This window comes from Cupressus sempervirens, chromosome 2, assembly GCF_028749045.1.
Source record: "Cupressus sempervirens isolate cs-2001-9-10 chromosome 2, ASM2874904v1, whole genome shotgun sequence".
Lineage (NCBI taxonomy): Eukaryota > Viridiplantae > Streptophyta > Pinopsida > Cupressales > Cupressaceae > Cupressus > Cupressus sempervirens.
In genome coordinates, this window is record NC_143119.1 from 643,795,784 (window position 1) to 643,813,837 (window position 18,054).

The 18,054-nt window shown below is 37.4% G+C and overlaps 1 protein-coding gene across 3 annotated transcripts in view; it reads right to left on the minus strand.

Annotated features, from left to right (window-relative positions):
* Positions 1–986: 986 nt before the first annotated feature.
* The window catches only part of LOC149575019 (plasma membrane ATPase-like), a 94,361-nt gene continuing 77,293 nt past the window's right edge, over positions 987–18,054 (minus strand). For 2 of the 3 annotated variants that reach the window (XM_089814878.1, XM_089814877.1), the window contains exons 18-20: positions 2,073–2,255; positions 1,431–1,615; positions 987–1,342 (exon numbers count right to left, since the gene is read on the minus strand). In XM_089814878.1, coding sequence (XP_089671004.1) covers positions 1,246–1,342; positions 1,431–1,615; positions 2,073–2,255 — 465 coding nt within the window. In that variant the 3' untranslated portion in view covers positions 987–1,245. Of the gene's footprint in view, positions 1,343–1,430; positions 1,805–2,072; positions 2,256–18,054 lie in introns of those variants that run through there. The other variant, XM_089814879.1, reaches the window with a different exon arrangement.

The following is an 18,054-nucleotide window of genomic DNA, read 5'->3' on the forward strand; positions in this document are numbered from 1 at the left end:
TACATTCATGTCTTGTTTTAAACAAGGTAAAAAGAAAAATGTTCAGTTGTAAACTTTGATAGACCTTTCTAATCCAATGTCTTGTGAGTTTCAAGAGAGGATAATTTGTAAAGATATATCTCAACGTTGATTAATGGATCAATCATTTTAGTTTTCTATGTATAGAAATGCATTGTCTTAAAAAGATCTTTCGAAATAGAAGACTTGTAATTAAAATAAGGCAACTTTTATTAAAACTGATAATAATTAAGTTGCCCCCCATTTTGATGTTGTGATAACCTTAAAAGAAGAGCAAGTAACAATCAACTTCATTGTTCTCTCCAAATTAAAATTAAATGAGCTAGACCTATATTATCATGAGAAGTACCATCAAGATTCGACCTTGCATCCTATAAAAATCCTATATTTCTCTTTATCTTCTGAATTCTAGCTCACATCCTACACTAAAATCTTACATTTAAAGATATTTAGTCAATTAATGAGAAATTAATATATTCAAATTTATTACTAAAATTATATTAATATTTTTGTAAATATTATAAAATATAAGACTACCACATAATCCTCATACACTAATTGATCTATTATAAATTTAACTTGATCATTTAAAATTAGCAAATGTAGAATTCTAATGGTAAAGTCAACGTTTCCAAATGAAACAACTAATAACTCAAATTACATTACAAAATTAATGAATTGTCCTAAACCCCTTATAAGTCGTCCCTCATAATGTTGCATCCCAAAATTTATATTGTGATTAAAGTGAGTCACTGCTAGATAAGTTTTAACAAAATACAAGTGTGTGTCCACCTTGAAGTGTTCTCTAATTCACCATCTAAACTCACCTCATATAATGACATGCTCCAATGACTACTAGTTTATAATATCTAAATAGATTATTTTTTAAAAATCTAATTGAATTTGAAACATTAATAAACTTAATGAAAAAATCATAACTCATACTACAAAGGCACTATTTAGCACTATTTACAAAGTACTCAAATATACTATTAAACTTGATGTAAAACTTATGTCATAAAAAGATCCAATTTATTAAATATCTGAACACAATTTTTTTTCTCTCAATCACATATTGATGGAATATATTTTTCCACCAATACACAAACAAAATCTCTATACACATTAGTGATTAGAGTTACAGGGTTGTTATTCTATGAAATTATATCCTTTCATCCTGTCATAAAATTTATAATTTGAAACTTGTTAGACTTTTAGTAGTTTGAGCTATACAGTGTAGGCTTGTTGAATCGTTTCAATATCTAAGCCCTTAAGTCGAACTACAGACTCAACATGTCCTTTCAAAGTATTCAACTCTCGGAGCCTAAGAAAGACAAAAACAATCGTGTAATTATTAGTTAACACTTTATAAAAGCAAAGGCATACTTAGTATGTAAATATAGATAATGTACCTTGCAATTTCTGCACGTCGTTTAGCTTGCCCTGCAATTTCAGAAAATTCTGTGGATCCCTTTTTATCAGAGAAAAATCCCCTTGAATCTGATTGAGGTTGAAGGCCATCTAATGTACGTCGTGCATGAGCCCATTGTGCTTCACGCTCTTCTTTTCCATAATCCTTTTTAGTTGTAAAAGCAACCTTGAACCCAATACAACACCATTAAATTTTTTAAGTAGATTCATGCTATGAGATGATAGAACTTGTCTGTTGCTGCTCGATTCAATTGTATACATTTGCATCAACGTTTTGAATAAGTTGTTGCACAGATTCTAATGATGCTCAACTCACGCACAATCAAATCCAGAAGTTGCTTTCAAATTTGATTGTCTGGTTTGCATCAACAATTTAAATCATTGCATCATCACATAGTAATCTAAAATGTCGATGTAAAACACACAATCAAATCTAGAAACAACTTCTGAATTTGATTGTTTGTGTGTATTTTGCATCAATGTTTCAGAGCACAGATTTGTGCCAACATTTCAAATCACACTCTGATCCAAAACATTGATGTAAAACATACACACCACAAATCCAAAAGAAACGACAGTCCCATTAATTGTAGAAATTTAATAACACTAATGATAGAAATTACCTTGTTATTCAGGAGATTATCCCAAGCTTTTCCACTTAATATATAGCAGACTGCAAACTTTATAAAGTCTAGAGGTACGTAGAATATGATATTATACAACCAAATGACACCTGCCCATCCCCATCCAATTCCTTTAATTTGTGCAAATCCCCAATTTGCATATACTGCTATAAATGTAGCAACCTACACTCCCACAAATACATTGAATAAAAAAACTCATCTAGCAAGTAATAAAACAAATGAATATGTAATATACAAATAAATGGATTTCACAATGGCAATAACATTTTAAGTGTGACCCAATAAAATAGGATCAAATAATTAAATATAAAAAGAATAGCATTTTTTTTTTTTTAAACTAAATAATTGTAGAACACTTATAGTGGGAGGTGACATTAGAAAAAATTATAAACATTAAAATGTGTCAATAAAATGAAAAATTACAAATATTCATTAAAAAAGGTACTTAATATTTCTCCTACACTTATCCTCCCAACTCTATGATTATTACATAGAGTATTCTAAAATTTATAGGCTTGAAATTTTGAAATAAATTTGCATCTATTGTAGTGTAAAGTCGAGAAAAGTGGAAGACCGAGGCTCATCATTTTAGATTATTCTCTATTTCATTATGTTTTATGACTACCAAATTCTTAACTCATTATGGTTTATGACTATCAGATTCTTAATTAATGTGTAACATGGACGATAACCAAGAAGCTAAGAGAACTTAACAAAAGACTTCAAATATGTGATGGTTAAGAAGAGAGAAGAAGTAATTTGTTCTTAGAAAAATTAAGTACACTCCTTAAAGAAATTGAAATATTGAATAGATAATCTGACAAACTACGGGAAGCAAAATGGGCTATTTTATAATGAGGAGAAACCTAAGAGATGTTTGAATTGCATGTCTACCAGTATTACACAGGGATGTGTTCCCCCTAGACCCGTGTTCCTGGGACAGAGACGTGTTGTGACCTATACCCACCATCACCCCATTGCAAATGGGGGCCCCATCGTTTTGCTTTGGCAGTAGGGTAGTAGTTTCATGTAGCCTTGGTGGCAAATTCAAAGTCCTTGAGTCCATAGGCTAAGTTTGAGCAAGCTGTAGGTGCAAGTCCCTTGTCCATTCGAGATTCAAAAGCCACAGAGTAGAGGTGAACCAAGGCATCCAGTACTTAGATCCTCCATAGTAAGAGTGAGCCTTAAGAGAAGTTGATATGATGGGATCCAAGAGGTTGATGGGGAGTTCAAGATTTGATCTCTGAAAAGAGACGGAGCATGATGTGAAGAGAATAGAAACTGATTTGAATTTCAGCTTGATCCTTAAAAATTAGGAGATCTAGTATGACAAGTACTGAAATCTGATCTGGAACAAGTCTAGTGTGCATAAAGAAAAATTGATTTGAGGATGATCAACTTAAAGTGAACAATTTGAAGTTTGAGGCCTAGAATTGAACATGTCGTATGAAGTTAGGCATAAGAAAGAAGATAATAAATCAGACAAAATCCTGAAATAAGAGTATGAAAATGGAAAGAATTTAAGATTCAGATCTGTGACAAGCATGATTGAAACCACCTCAAAGCATGATTGAAATCACTTGGACGAAATGAAAAGGGGAGTTTATAAGTGAAGGAAAGGGGAGTTCTGAATATCAAGAAAGAAGACAATTTTTGGGACCTGTCCTAAGGTACTGTGGAATCCGCACTCACTCAGGGCAGGGCTGTCCAAGGGAGTGTGGAATCTGCACCTACACTGGACAAGCGTGTCCAACTTATCTCAAATTTCCACTCAGATATACCAGGATTTCAACCAGAAGATGGACTCAATCAGCTGCCAAAGTGAGATAGGATGAATTTAAGAGGGAATGAAGAACAATCAGCCAAGAGCAGGGATCCAAAGTCAATCTTATAATCGCTTGGTGCAATTGTGAAACATGTGAATACAAGTCCAATGTTGAGCAGACATGAAAGTTGGAAACTTCTGCAATCAGATCAGAAGAAGAATGAGAAAGGAAACCACTGAAAATCATGAACGAAGGATCAAATTAATGAAAGAACAATGGCAGAATTGGTTTTTAATAATGAAAACTTCAGAAGAATTTTTGGAAGTTGTCCAAGGGTAGTGCGGAATGCGAACTCACCTTGGAAAAGGCAGTCCAAGGGAAGTGCAGAATCCACAACTACCTTGGGCACCTATATCCGAGAAACCCCAAATTTCTGCTCTGTTCTCTACATATAATTTCAACATTGCATGACTTCTTGCATGAAAATATGAAGATTTCAAGGTGTAAAACAGGACTTATTCACCAAAATGAAGCTGATTTGAGTAGGTTGCAAATCAACTTATGCATAAGAAAGATCATAACCAGATCTGCAATCAAGAAGAAAATACATGATCAAGTCTGAAGTGTCAAAGTAAAATCAACCTCAAAGCCCTCACAATGAAGAAGTTGAAGATGAAATGAAGTTTTAGTGACAAAAGTATGTGAATTCCAAGGAAAGCAACATGGACCTGGAACTTGGGAGGGGTCACATTCCAACCTCAAAAAATCCAAATCGGGACTTCACCACCCAAATTTCCGCCGCCTTCTAAACATCAAATCCATGTTTTCTAGCAATTACACCTTGGAATGGTTCAAATTGGTCTAAAATGGGAATTTGTTTGAGATGGTGGATCAGAGTGAGGATGCAAATTCTAAAATGAAGATCAAAGAACAAGTTTTGCGAAGGGAACAATCAAGGCTACAAGTGGAGGGAGCTCTCACAAACTTTAATTTCCCTTGGAAATACAAGTCCACTTTGAAGGATCCAACTACATGGAGTACCTCATTAATCAGAATGTCAAGGCCAAGAAATTAAGATTTATAATATAATAATATATTCTACTGCCTTTAATATAAATAATATATTCTGATATATTTATTATCTACTGCCTCTGATTTAAATAACATATTCTGATATATTATTTTATCTTCTGCCCTGTGATTTCAGATTGTATAAATAATTCCCAGAATTATCTGAGGTTAGTATTATTGCCAATTTAGTAAATAACCGATGACTGGAACAAGTATTATATAAGCGGGAATGTAAGAGGTAATCACATGCTTTGCATTGATACTTTTCCAAATACAATCACATGATACTTACAGGATTAGAAGTGTTAATTATTGTTAGTTGGACAGCTGTTATTTCTGACCCGGAAATAGCAGCACTATTTATGGGTAGCTTGGACAGCTGTTCGTCCTTATCTATGAATAGCGGTTGTATTTATGGGTGGTTTGGACAGCTGTTTGTCCACTTGCCAAAAATTAGTAAATGGTTATTATTTACTAATTTTAGTGATTCCTTTTGGACACTTTGCAACCAATTCTATTATTGGCTGTCGAGTTGTCTTAATCTCAGCCGTTGGTTTGATTTAATCTCGGTCGTTGGTTTACCAACGAGAGTAGTATAAAAAGGGGTCATTGGGTCATTTGGATGTGAAGAAGCTTTTGGAGAAGCAATTTGCAGTGTTAGCAAACAGTCTTGCAGTGTTAGCAAGGGCGCAGTGTTAGCGCAGGGAAGAAGCTTTTGGAGAAGTAGTTTGCAGTGTTAGCAAACAGTCTTGCAGTGTTAGCAAGGGCGCAGTGTTAGCGCAGGGAAGAAGCTTTTGGAGAAGCAGTTTGCAGTGTTAGCAAACAGTCTTGCAGTGTTAGCAAGGGCGCAGTGTTAGCGCAGGGAAGAAGCTTTTGTGAAGCAGTTTGCAGTGTTGACACCAACATCCAAATTTCTATGGGAAACTTGTCCAAACTCAACCCTGTTGGGAAAGGGACTGTTCAGTTTCAGAGGGAGAATGGAAAGATAATTCCTCTTCATGATGTGTTATATGTGCCGGGCTTAGGTATGAATTTGATTTCTGTATCTGTTCTTCAGGATAGGGGGTATAATGTACTCTTTAGAGGGACACGTGTTGATTAAGCACAAGGATTGGAAATCACCAATAGTTATGGGTGATTTCCAATCCTTGTGCTTAATCAACACGTGTCCCTCTAAAGAGTACATTATACCCCCTATCCTGAAGAACAGATACAGAAATCAAATTCATACCTAAGCCCGGCACATATAACACATCATGAAGAGGAATTATCTTTCCATTCTCCCTCTGAAACTGAACAGTCCCTTTCCCAACAGGGTTGAGTTTGGACAAGTTTCCCATAGAAATCTGGATGTTGGTGTCCTCCTCCTTGTAACTGGAGAAGTACTCTCTAACTCCTGTCATATGAAATGACGCCCCACTATCTATATACCAAACACACTGTGAGGTTGAGCTAACCATACAAGCTATGAGTGCAAACTCATCTTCCATTCTGCTGGAGAGTTCTTCTGCACTTGCTGAAGCTGCCACCTGCTTCTTACCCTTTTTCCTCTCTGGGCAATCACTGACATAGTGGCCAAACTCGTGACATCCAAAGCACTTGACCTTAGAAAGGTCCTTCTTCTTCTTTTCATTTTGTGAATTTGATCCTTTGCTAGATCCCTTCTTTGCTTTCCCTTTACCCGCTAGGGCAACGTTCTCTTGTTCCACCTCATTTTTTCTGACTCTTGTTGGCCCCATTGACAAGACTTAGTCTAAACTCCTCCTGAGTGAAATCAGTCCATAGTCGATCCCAACTCGGTAAAGTATCTCGTCCACTGACAACTTGAACAAAGACACTCCATTGTTTAGTAAACCCATTTAGGGCTATTCTCACTAGCTCATCATCACTAGGGCTATCTCCAACAGCTGCTAACTCATCCTTGACAAGTCTGAGCCTGGTGAGGTAACTTGTGATGTCTTCTCCCTGATTCATCCGGGTATTCTTTAGCTTCTCTCTGAGAATCAACTTCCTGTTGGTGGTAGCATTCTGGTACAGATTTAGAATGGCGTCACACATCTTCTTTGCTGTATCTAGCTCCGAGATATGTGGAACAATATGATCCTTGACACCATCAAGGATAATCCTCCTCGCTTTGGCATCGTCCTTCCTATATGCTGCAAGCTGTGTTGCATCCGTTGGTACAGGTACACCACTGGTAGCATAATCCTTGATACCATTCTCTTCCAACAATAAAGAAATTCTGGCCTTCCAGACACCAAAATTTGAGGCACCATCCAATCTATCCTGATCTCTCAAACCAGCTGAAGCCATCTCAAGGGTTTAAAGCAATAATAAATCTAAAGAGATCAAAATTTCTTTCCTAGGGCAAAACTCTTCTACCCTTAACAATGCTCTGATACCATGTGAAAAATCAAACTATTGCAGTCACTGATTATTAATCTCCTATCACAAATGATTATTAAACTGCTGAAAATAAATTCCCACCTAATATCGAAGAATAACACAACTGCAACTTCACTTATAAAATACGGAAAGAAATGCGCAACACAATGAACACAATATTTGTCCGAAAATATTGTGTTCATTGTGTTGCGCATTTCTTTCCGTATTTTATAAGTGAAGTTGCAGTTGTGTTATTCTTCGATATTAGCTGGGAATTTATTTTCAGCAGTTTAATAATCATTTGTGATAGGAGATTAATAATCAGTGACTGCAATAGTTTGATTTTTCACAAGAAGGGTCACCCACGTAGGGGCATGACCCTGCGTGGTCCTGTTTTGTCTTTTTCTATAAACACTCCCGATCATTATCGAGTATAAACAAAGCATCGGCCTTTGACTAATCGGGCCTTGAGTAATCACTCCATTAAGATATGAAAATTGATTTAATATATATAGATTATTTACACAAGTATATATATAGACATAACCATTATAATTTTCATCATGAATCAATCTGACAGATGCTATCACATTTACATTGATCAAGGTATGGATGAGGAATCATATTTAAAAGAAAAACTCTAAAAAATTTAAGTTGGAAGACATCTTGGCTAAGGAAGAAATATTCTTAAGACAAAAGTCTCGCAAAATATGGCTGGAAGTATTACAAAGTAATTGGTAAATATTTGCTTGTCATTAATAGAGACCGAGAGAGCTATATATACAAAAGAATTAAGCGATGTTTCCTTAGGAAACGATCATAAAGAATAGAAACATTCTATTCTAGCTAAAAGAAAGCTAAAAAGGCTAACAGATAATTACAACTAACTAAATATTAGAAACATTCTAATATTTACAATAGATTACAAATAGATTACCATTAACTAATAATAGACATTTATCTATTATCATAATACCCTCCCTTAGTGGTTAATCAATCCACAACACCAAGTTGTCCTCTAAATTTGACAAATTTATCAGGACCAAGAGGCTTGGTGGGAATGTCTGCAGTCTGATTTGTGATAGGAACATACTGCAAATCTATTGTCCCATCTTCAACCAACTGTCTTATGTAGTGACAGTGAACATCCACATGCTTGGTTCGTTCATGAAAGATTGGATTTCGGGCTAACTTCATAATGCCTTCATTATCAGCAAACAAAGTAGTCGGTCCTGCTAGTAACACCTGCATATCCCCAACCATCCGACGAAGCCAAACAACTTCACATCCTACCTTAACAGCCCCTTTGTATTCGGCTTCTGAAGAGGAGAGAGAAACTGCCTGCTGCTTCTTATTGGTCCATCTGACGGCACTAGATCCCAAACTAAACACATATCCAGTAGTTGACTTTTTATCGTCAACAGAGCCTACCCAATCTAAATCTGTGAACCCACTGAGTCTAGGAATAGAACTTTGAGAGTAAAGAAGTTTGTAATCTGAAGTGCCCTTCACATACGAAGCACACACTTTGCGGCCATCCAATGATCAACCTTGGCAGCTGTCATAAAGTGTGAGATGTAGCTGACTACGAAGCTGATGTCAGGCGTAGTAGCAAAGAGGTAAATAAGGCTACCTACTAGTTGCCTATATGTAGTATCATCAACGGGAGGAGAATCAGACATGGATGATAACTTGAGACCCTTCTCCATGGGTGTAGATGTAGGCTTGCAATCCTACATACGGAATTTTTCTAACAGAGCCCTAGCATATTTGGACTGAGAGATGAATGAACCAAAAGATTGTTGCCAAACCTCAACACCTAGGCAATAATGCATGAGCTCAAGGTCAGCAATATCAAAAGACTGGCATAAATTCTATTTGATTCCTTGAATCAAAAATGTCAAATTGTCAATGATGATCAAATCATCCACATAAATAACCAGAAGGATGATGTCACTGTCAGTAGTCTTCATGTACAAATTTGAATCTGAAGATCTCCTCTTGAAGCCTTGATCACTAAGATACTTATCAATTTTTATGTACCATGCCCGAGGGGACTGCTTCAAGCCATAGAGAAATTTCACCAATCTGAGAACCTAATGGTCTTTACCAACAACCTTGAAACCAAGAGTTTGCGTCATGTAGACCTCTTCATGACGATCACTATGAAGGAAAGCACACTTGACGTCCATTTGATGGACCATCCAACCAAACCGTGTTGGCATGGCTAGGACTAATCTGATTGTGCTCATCTTTGCAGTAGGAGCAAAGGTCTCCCCATAATCAATGCCCTAACACTTAGAAAAGCCCTTCATAACTAAACGAGCTTTGTACTTATCCAAAGTAGCATCAAATTTGTATTTGATTTTGTAAACCCATTTGCAACCAATAGGTTTCTTCCCTAGTGAAAGATCAGAAAGGACCTAGATGTTACTCTTCAACAGGCTCTGGTGTTCAGATTTCATGGCCTATTCCCACTCTGGAATTCCTTTAGCCTCGGAATATGTTTGAGGTTCAAACACACTATGAATGTTGGTCATGAGAGAAAAGTTAACAGACTATGTAGGTTTGCTCTTTTTTCCAGCAGTTCTCCCATCAATGAGCTCATCATTACGAAGATCAGCAAGTATCTTAGTCCACCACTTAGGCTAGAGAGGAGAACAGCCAACACTAGTATCAGGAGATGCTTGGTGATCAGGTTCCTCATTAGAAGAATCTGGATCAAACTCAGGTGAAGCATCAACAAATCGAGGTGATCCTGTCGGAGAAGCTAGAGGTATCCGTACAGGGATCACTAGTATAACTAGAGCTACTAGAGCCCTCCCATTAGGTGGACCTAATGGAAGCCGAACTCCCAAATCATGAGCTTTCATAGGCTGGTCTATTGGATCAAGAATAGGAGAAACAAGCGTGAATGGTCATCATTGCTCATCAAAGACTACATCACAACTATACAGGAGACGAGATGTCTCAGTATTGATCAAGCGGTAGGCTTTGTGAAGACTACTATATCCAGCAAGCATGAGTTTCTAATTCTTGGCATCCAACTTGGTGCGTGACGCATCAGGGATCCGAACAAAAGCAAGAGAACCGAAAAACTTCAAGTGACTGATTATGGACTTGTGACCTAACCAGACCTCTTCTAGAATTTTACCTTTGACCGCCACTGTGTGTGACTGGTTCAAAAGATAAACTGCAGTGTTGACTGCTTCTACCCAAAACTTCTTTGGAACAAGTATGTGTTTGAGCACGGATTGAGCCATCTCAGTGATTGTTTTGTTCAAACATTCAACTACACTTTTCTATTGTGGTGTGTGAGGTGTGGTTAACTGCCATTTGATGCCATGAGTATCCAAGAAGCTAGAGAAATCATTAGAACAAAATTCCACCCCATTGTTTGATCTTAGAGTAATAATAGATTTTTCAGACTCTTTTTCAACTAAAGGTTTTAAACTTCTGAAATACAAGAAATGCATTGGATTTCTTTTTAAGAAAATACACCCACATTTTTCTACTGAAGTCATCAACAAACAACAACAAAAAAGCTGGACCCAAGAACAGGAGTGGCCATAGACCTGTAGATATCAGCATGAACAAGTTGAAGTACCTAAGAAGCTCGCCATGAATTGCCACTAGTGAAAGGTGTCCAATGTTGCTTCCCAGCCTGACATGCATCACAAACTTCAAGCTATTGAGTCTGAATCTCTAGCAATCCAAGGACAAGCTCATCTCGAGCAAGCTGAGAGAGATAATGCACATTTAAGTGCCCATATAGCTGATGCCAAAGTGTGCTAATATAAGATTGCGGAGCAGCCATAGCTAAGTCTAGAGAATCACCAGAATCAGTAAGTCAAAAAAGACCATGATCCTCAAGACCCGCTGCAATAGTAGACTGAGTCACCCGATCAATAATGCTACACTGATGTGAACTGAAGGTGACATCTAAGTGTGAAGAATGTCACAGGAACTGATTGACTAAGAGTAGATTTAGTTCCATCCCTGGAACATAGTACGCATCAAGGAAAATAAGATTCCTCCCAGCAAACTGAATCTGAATGTTGTGTAATGTTCCTATCATAAATTAAACAAGGCTATCTTTGTAAACCCTCGAACAATTTCCTCGACGATATTTAAGCACAGCATGTAGGTAGTAGTTGGTATGCGTTTTGGTTTATTATTCTTTGTACTGCGAATTCCTGTTGGGATTCTCTACTGTTCGTCATTTCGGAAGTGAAAGATCTTCCCTACTTGGCTTTCCGGTTTCAGTGGGATTCAACCCTCACCCTATTCCGTCGTTGTATTAATTTGCTTCGGATCTGGCAAATCTGAAACACCATTCTTGTCTGGAATATATTTATCAGTTACTATCTCAATATACTTTGGTGCGTTCTATACATTTTCCTTCAAGTTGTCAATTCCATTCTGGAAGTCTTAGCATTAGCGACTCAGACAAGCAACATCGTACTGCATCACTTTCGTCATCCTACAGCCTCTTACACCACACCCTACATCTCTAGCACTACACGACATCTTCCCTTCACCATCGTACAGCTCCCAAACACTACCGTACAACTTGCATCCTTGACTGTACGAACCCTGCAATACTTTGTCGTACGAATACCCCCTTCAATTATACGGCCCTATCTTGTGATACCATATGGCTGGCTGCACAGCTAATCCCCAATGTACGGCCCTACTGTACACCTGCTAAAAAAACTAGGGTTTTGAGCAAAAAAACCAAGTCGAAGGCCATGGAGGTCAAATGAGCAGAAAAATGCCCGATTTTGGTTGCAAAGTCAAACTAGAGGTCTTGCAACTACAACAACATCAAGATTGGATGAAGGGCACAACGTTTTTGGTAGAAAATAACAATAAAAAATGCGGCATTTAGGGCTTTCAAAACACCATGGAAAACGGAAGTCAGATCACTAGTTGCAGAGCAAAAATGGGAGTTAAATACCAGATTGAATATCGTGATTTATAGGAAAAAAAGAGCCCCCAGCTATTGCAGACACAATTTTCTGAAAGACGGTATTGTTACAAACACAATTTGTTGCAAAAAATCACATCCTTTCCGAACAGCGCTGGAAGCATGCAAAAAACGATTATATGAAAATTGACCTTTGCTATGTAGGCACCATTTTTTCTAGCAATCTAAACAAACCTTAGATTGAAGCAAAATATCTCAAATGCTTAATTTCGAAAATAGCTATTGATAATTTCCGAAAAGAAAATTATTATTTTCGAAAAAATTTAAAAACTTCGGTTTGATACCATATTACATAGTAATTGGTAAATATTTGCTTGTCATTAACAAAGACTGAGAGGTCTATATATACAAAAGAATAAAGTGATATTTCCTTAGGAAATGATCGTAAAGAATAGAAACATTCTATTCTAGCTAAAAGAAAGCTAAAAAAAGCTAACAGATAACTACAACTAACTAAATATTAGAAACATTCTAAAATTTACAATAGATTACAAATAGATTAGCATTAACTAATAATAGATGTTTATCTATTATTCTAATAGGAAGATGGAGACAAAACACAAAAAAACTCTATAATAGTACTAACATATGTAAAAAAATCAATAGTCACTAAGATTAAGGATTTCAGGGGAGCACTCATTGAGGACCCTAAATCTATTGCAGGATCTACAGTCCATTATTTTAATAAAGTTTTAAATAATTGGGAAGGCTCAGACCTAAAACATCAAGATAAGATAATGATATTAATATCCAACAAGAGACCAACAAGGGTCTAAGGGACTGAAAGATACAATAGTGCAGAGAAGAATAAACCAGCATGAGCGCCAAACGACATCCGGAGAAAAAGCACTAAACAGGAAAGCAAGAGAAAGGGAAACAACAAGAAGATAGAGAAAGGATCATCAATCCTTTCTCGATACAAAGAAACCCCACACAAAGGGATAAGGCCCCAGACAAGCAAGGGTCAGGGCTTGGCTCTGTCCTTGTCCCTGTGTAGCAACGGGGGTAGGGTGTTGTTGTCCGAGAAACCCATGTCGAGGTCTGACTAATCTGGTGTGGCCGGAAATGGGTGGGTGCGGTTGTTTCATGCCCCTAGAAGTGGGCATGAATGGAAAGAAGTCAATGATGAGCTGATTTGAGGTCTAGCTCTAAGAGAACAAAAGTTGTAAAGTGTGGTCTCTTAGCTGGGAGGTCTCCCAGAGGTAGAGCCTTGGTCAAAGTAACTGAAAAAGGTCGAGAGGGATCTGCAATCTCTATATAGGCAGTGGAACCTGGCTCTGATCTCATAGTAGATGTGGCACCTGAAGATAAAGTAGGTCTCAATCTTCTTCTTAAATATGGTGCAAAGGCGGCACACCCATTCCTCTCTGGCTAGGTGGTAATCAGTTTGGCAACAAAGTCAATGGGATCCAACTCTAAAAGACCCTAGGGCGATGTGGAGGGAATGGCTCTAGCGTCGACTCAAGTAAGAGGGACGAACAATAATACCAACACGGGTCTCAAGAAAGTGCTCCGAGTAGAAGGCCATTCGAGGGCATAAACCGCCAAGAGGGTTGATCCAAGTGATGGAGATGTATTGCCTGTAAATGTCGAGTCTGACGTGTCCATTCAAATCCTATTGTGAGGGGAGGAGATGGGCAGGAGCATCCAAGGAGAATTGGTATGGCAGAAGATGGTCGATATCTATCTCGATCGACCTCAGTAAGATAGTGGCCTAGGTATACCAGGAACGAGCCCTAGTTGTCCTTGTTGAGATAGCAATGTCCATAGAGGAACAATAAGCAAAGTACGAGTATCTGTGTCCGCCCTCAGTCAAGTCCACAAACTCTCTAAGATGGTGAAGGAACCAAATCAAGTCGAAAATGACGTTAAGCCGAAAAGGGTGGACCCCGAACTCGGCCAAAACAATACTATGGAGTGTAGTGGCAACGGATAATCCAACGGAGGAGAAGAGTCTGTACCGCTTAATCGAGGCCCAATTTGAGTCAAGAAGAGACAGTCCCCAAACCACAGCACCAAAAAGAACTGTGGGTCTAACCAAAGAGTCCAGGAGAGATAACTTGGACTTAGTGTCCTAGAAGTGGTGTCGGAAGCACTGTCTCTCTAAGAGGGCGAGGGAGCCCATGCCCTTGGCCACTCTAGGAAGGTGGGCTGGTCTCATGCTAAAACGGGGACCAAAAAACTTGACCCTGAGAGAAGTGTATGAGGAGACAATCTCGATCTGTTGACCCTGGAAGCTGAAGTGAAGATGCAAAGAAGACATCTTAAAGAATATCCCAAGTATCATTATTGAAGACCAAAATAAGATGTTTAATACAAAAATTTCCAAAGCTAAAATTGAATCTGTAATAGAATAGATGCAACCAGATAAAGCCCCAGGACGTGATGGATTACCTGCTCTTTTCTTCCAATTATGTTGGGATTTCTGGGAGATGAAGTTGTAGAGGCCTTGGGCGTGGTCAAGAGCTCTGGAAATCTCCTAAATGAACTTATCAATACTTCTTATCTCTCATTCCAAGAAAAGAAAAAACGGATAGCTTTGATGATAAGAGCTATAGCCTTTATAATACTATATATAAAATACTGACCAAAGCATTGGCAAATAAAATTCAAAAAGTACTTCCTTAAATAATTAGTGAAGGAGAAATTGGGTTTGTCCAAGAAAGATCCATATATGATGGAGTTATAATTGCTTAAGAAGCAATACATTTTGTTCAACAAAATGGGAGTCCAAGCTGCTTACTAAATTGGACATTAGCAAAGCATATGACAAGGTGGATTGGTGATTCTTATGCAAACAAATTCGGGTTTTACAAACATTGGATTAGCCTAATTTATGAATGTATCTCTACACCTAAATTCTTTGTCCTACTGAATGGTACACCGGAGGGATTTTAGGTTCTTCAAGATGGATCAAACAAGGGGACCCCTTATCCCCATTCCTCATCATTATCATACAAAAGCATTAGGCGGAACCTTTAACACTGCAAGGTGTTAGTGTAGTTTTTTATTTTTCCTATTTTGCTAGATTTTTCCTACACTTTAATAATCTCGCTTAGGTTAATAAAGCATGTCTTATTAGGTGAATGGTTGTGAGGTGTCATCTTCCTACATGTGAGCATCCATTAGCTATCTTGGGAAGATACTTTGCTATTTTTAGTCTGATAGATGGTTGCTCCTCATTGGTTGGTGTTGCCACCTCCTCCCTCTTCCTAGCCTATATAAGCATGCTACCTGGCTTGTATTTGCATCTCTTGTTTTTGCATCCTCTTAATGCTATTTTGCTTCCAGCATTTGCATTACTCTCTTGGAGACTAACTCTATGATGCTATTTTGATTTTGTATCATTTGCATTCATAGTTCAGATATTTACTCGTTGCACTAGTTTTCTGGGTTATTAATCTTTTCAGATTCTAACACAAGGATCGATGGTCACCTAAATGGAATAAGAATCCCTAGTAACATGGACCCAACCACCCATCGACTATTTGTTGATTACACTATGTTGTTTGGATGCAGCACTATTACTGAAGCTAGGAAAATTAAGGAAATTCTATGAATATATGCGAAAGCCTCGGGACAGGAAATTAATAATTCTAAATTGAAAATTTGTTTCTTCAATACTGAACTGCAGATTGAACTAGGGATTTGTAATATCCTCAACTTCAGAAAGGGTGAGCTTCCATGAAAATATCTAGGCCTTCCATTGGTCAAAGGAACTAAATCTACAAATTCAATATTATCTCAAAAATTAAACAAAAAACGGAATCCTAGAAAGGTAAATGGTTATGTTTTGTTGGGAAAGTTGTTATGCTCAAGGCGGTTTGTTAGTTGTCACCATTTACCAACTATTTTGCACCCATGATTTACCCTCAGATTAATAAAAAGAGCATCTTATTGGTGGCATGGGATAAACTGTGTATGCCTAAAGAAGATGGAGGTCTCTAGGATTCAAAAATGTCAAAGAACAAAGTAAAGCTCTAGGTGCTAAATTGATTTGAACAATGCACACTAACCCAAACCTAAATATGGGTAAGAAATACCTAAATGGAAGCAACCCATCAAATCTCTTTAGGATGGCTAACTCAACAAAAGGATCTAGAGTTTGGAACTCCATGTTAGAATGCAAAAGCATTATATGTCAAAATTTAACCTAGAACTTAGGAAATAGAGAGGGCGTCCTTTTCTGGGAAGACTCCTCGGAGGCTAACCCATCAATTATAACCCTTAACAATTTGGGAAATACCAAGGACATCCTGCAAAATCTTTGGATTAAACATGTTAAAGATTGTCTTGAAAACTCTCTACGAGACTTACGAGACTCTCTTTGACGGTCGAAATGGAAATCCCTAGCCAACATCGATATTTCAGACAACGATAAATTTTCCCTCCTAGACATCCTTAGCCAATGATGCATTCTACTAGATAATGCTAATGATAAATTGATTTGGGAAGCATCTAACATAGTGTTATATAATTCCAAGGACGGTTATAATGTGCTTATAAACAGACACCTCAGACCCAAAACTGATCTACCCTTGCAATTATGTTGGGACAAACAATGTATGCCAAAGGCTAGTCTTTTTACCTGGCCAGCCTTCCAGAAAAAAATTCTCACTACCGATCGCTTCATTAAAACAGGTTATGAAGGGCCTAGCAAATGTCCTCTTTGCAAAAGTAATATTGAAACTGCTGACCATATTCTTCTGAATTGTGTATTTGCAAAGGACTGTTAGGAATGGCTATGCTCCAAATTAGGTTACATTTCTGCCCTACCCAATAACATTCTTAATCTATTCTTCAATATGCTCTGAAGAATTTGCCCCTCTAACATAATATGGGAAATCCAGAAGGAACAAAACTGTAGACTGTTTTAAAGGCATGAAAATGTCTACTCCCTAAAGATAAATGCAATTATCATTGAAGTAGTCAATAATAGGATATCTAATTCTTCTGGTTCATGCAGCTCAATGTCACACTGGGACAGCCTTATGCGCAACCATTGGCCAGGACTAAAGCTCCTAGCCTTTGCTAATAATCAGATATTAGACAAATCTAAGGCCAGGTTGGAATGCAAGTGGGGACCACCCCAACAGGGCTGGTATGAGCTTAATTTCGATGGTGCTTCCCATGGCAATCCGGGAATAGCAAGGATTGGTTGTGTTAATAACAATTAGAAGGGTAAAGAAGTAGCATCTTTGGCTAAAACTCTAGGCATAACCACCTTTAACAAAGCAGAACTTATTGCTTTAGTGGAGGGATTGAAACTCAAAATTAAGCTCAAAACTAACAATTTGGAAATTGACGGAGACTCAACTAGTATTATTAATGATATTAGGAAAGAAAGCACCCCCAACCAACAACTCAACTCATTACATAAATATGCACTTAGCATTCTGCCAGCTATTCCCAGTTGTACTTCAACCATACTTTTAGGGAAGGAAACAAAAGAGCTGATGAATTAGCAAATTACGAAGCCGATGGGTTCATCATATTAACAATACATTAACTAAAGATGAGTAAGCAGGATATCTAAGGATTATAATTAACCCACACTTACAAATTTTATGATCTATGGTAATATATAAATAAAATATCAGGTAGCATATGTACATAAACATTCATATCATTATCCACTGATGATGCTGTTGGAATTCAAATATACATGTAACTGATTTTTTACTGCATGGTCGTGGATATTCATATGAATGTATATATACATCATAATCTTGGTAATCTAGTTATATAT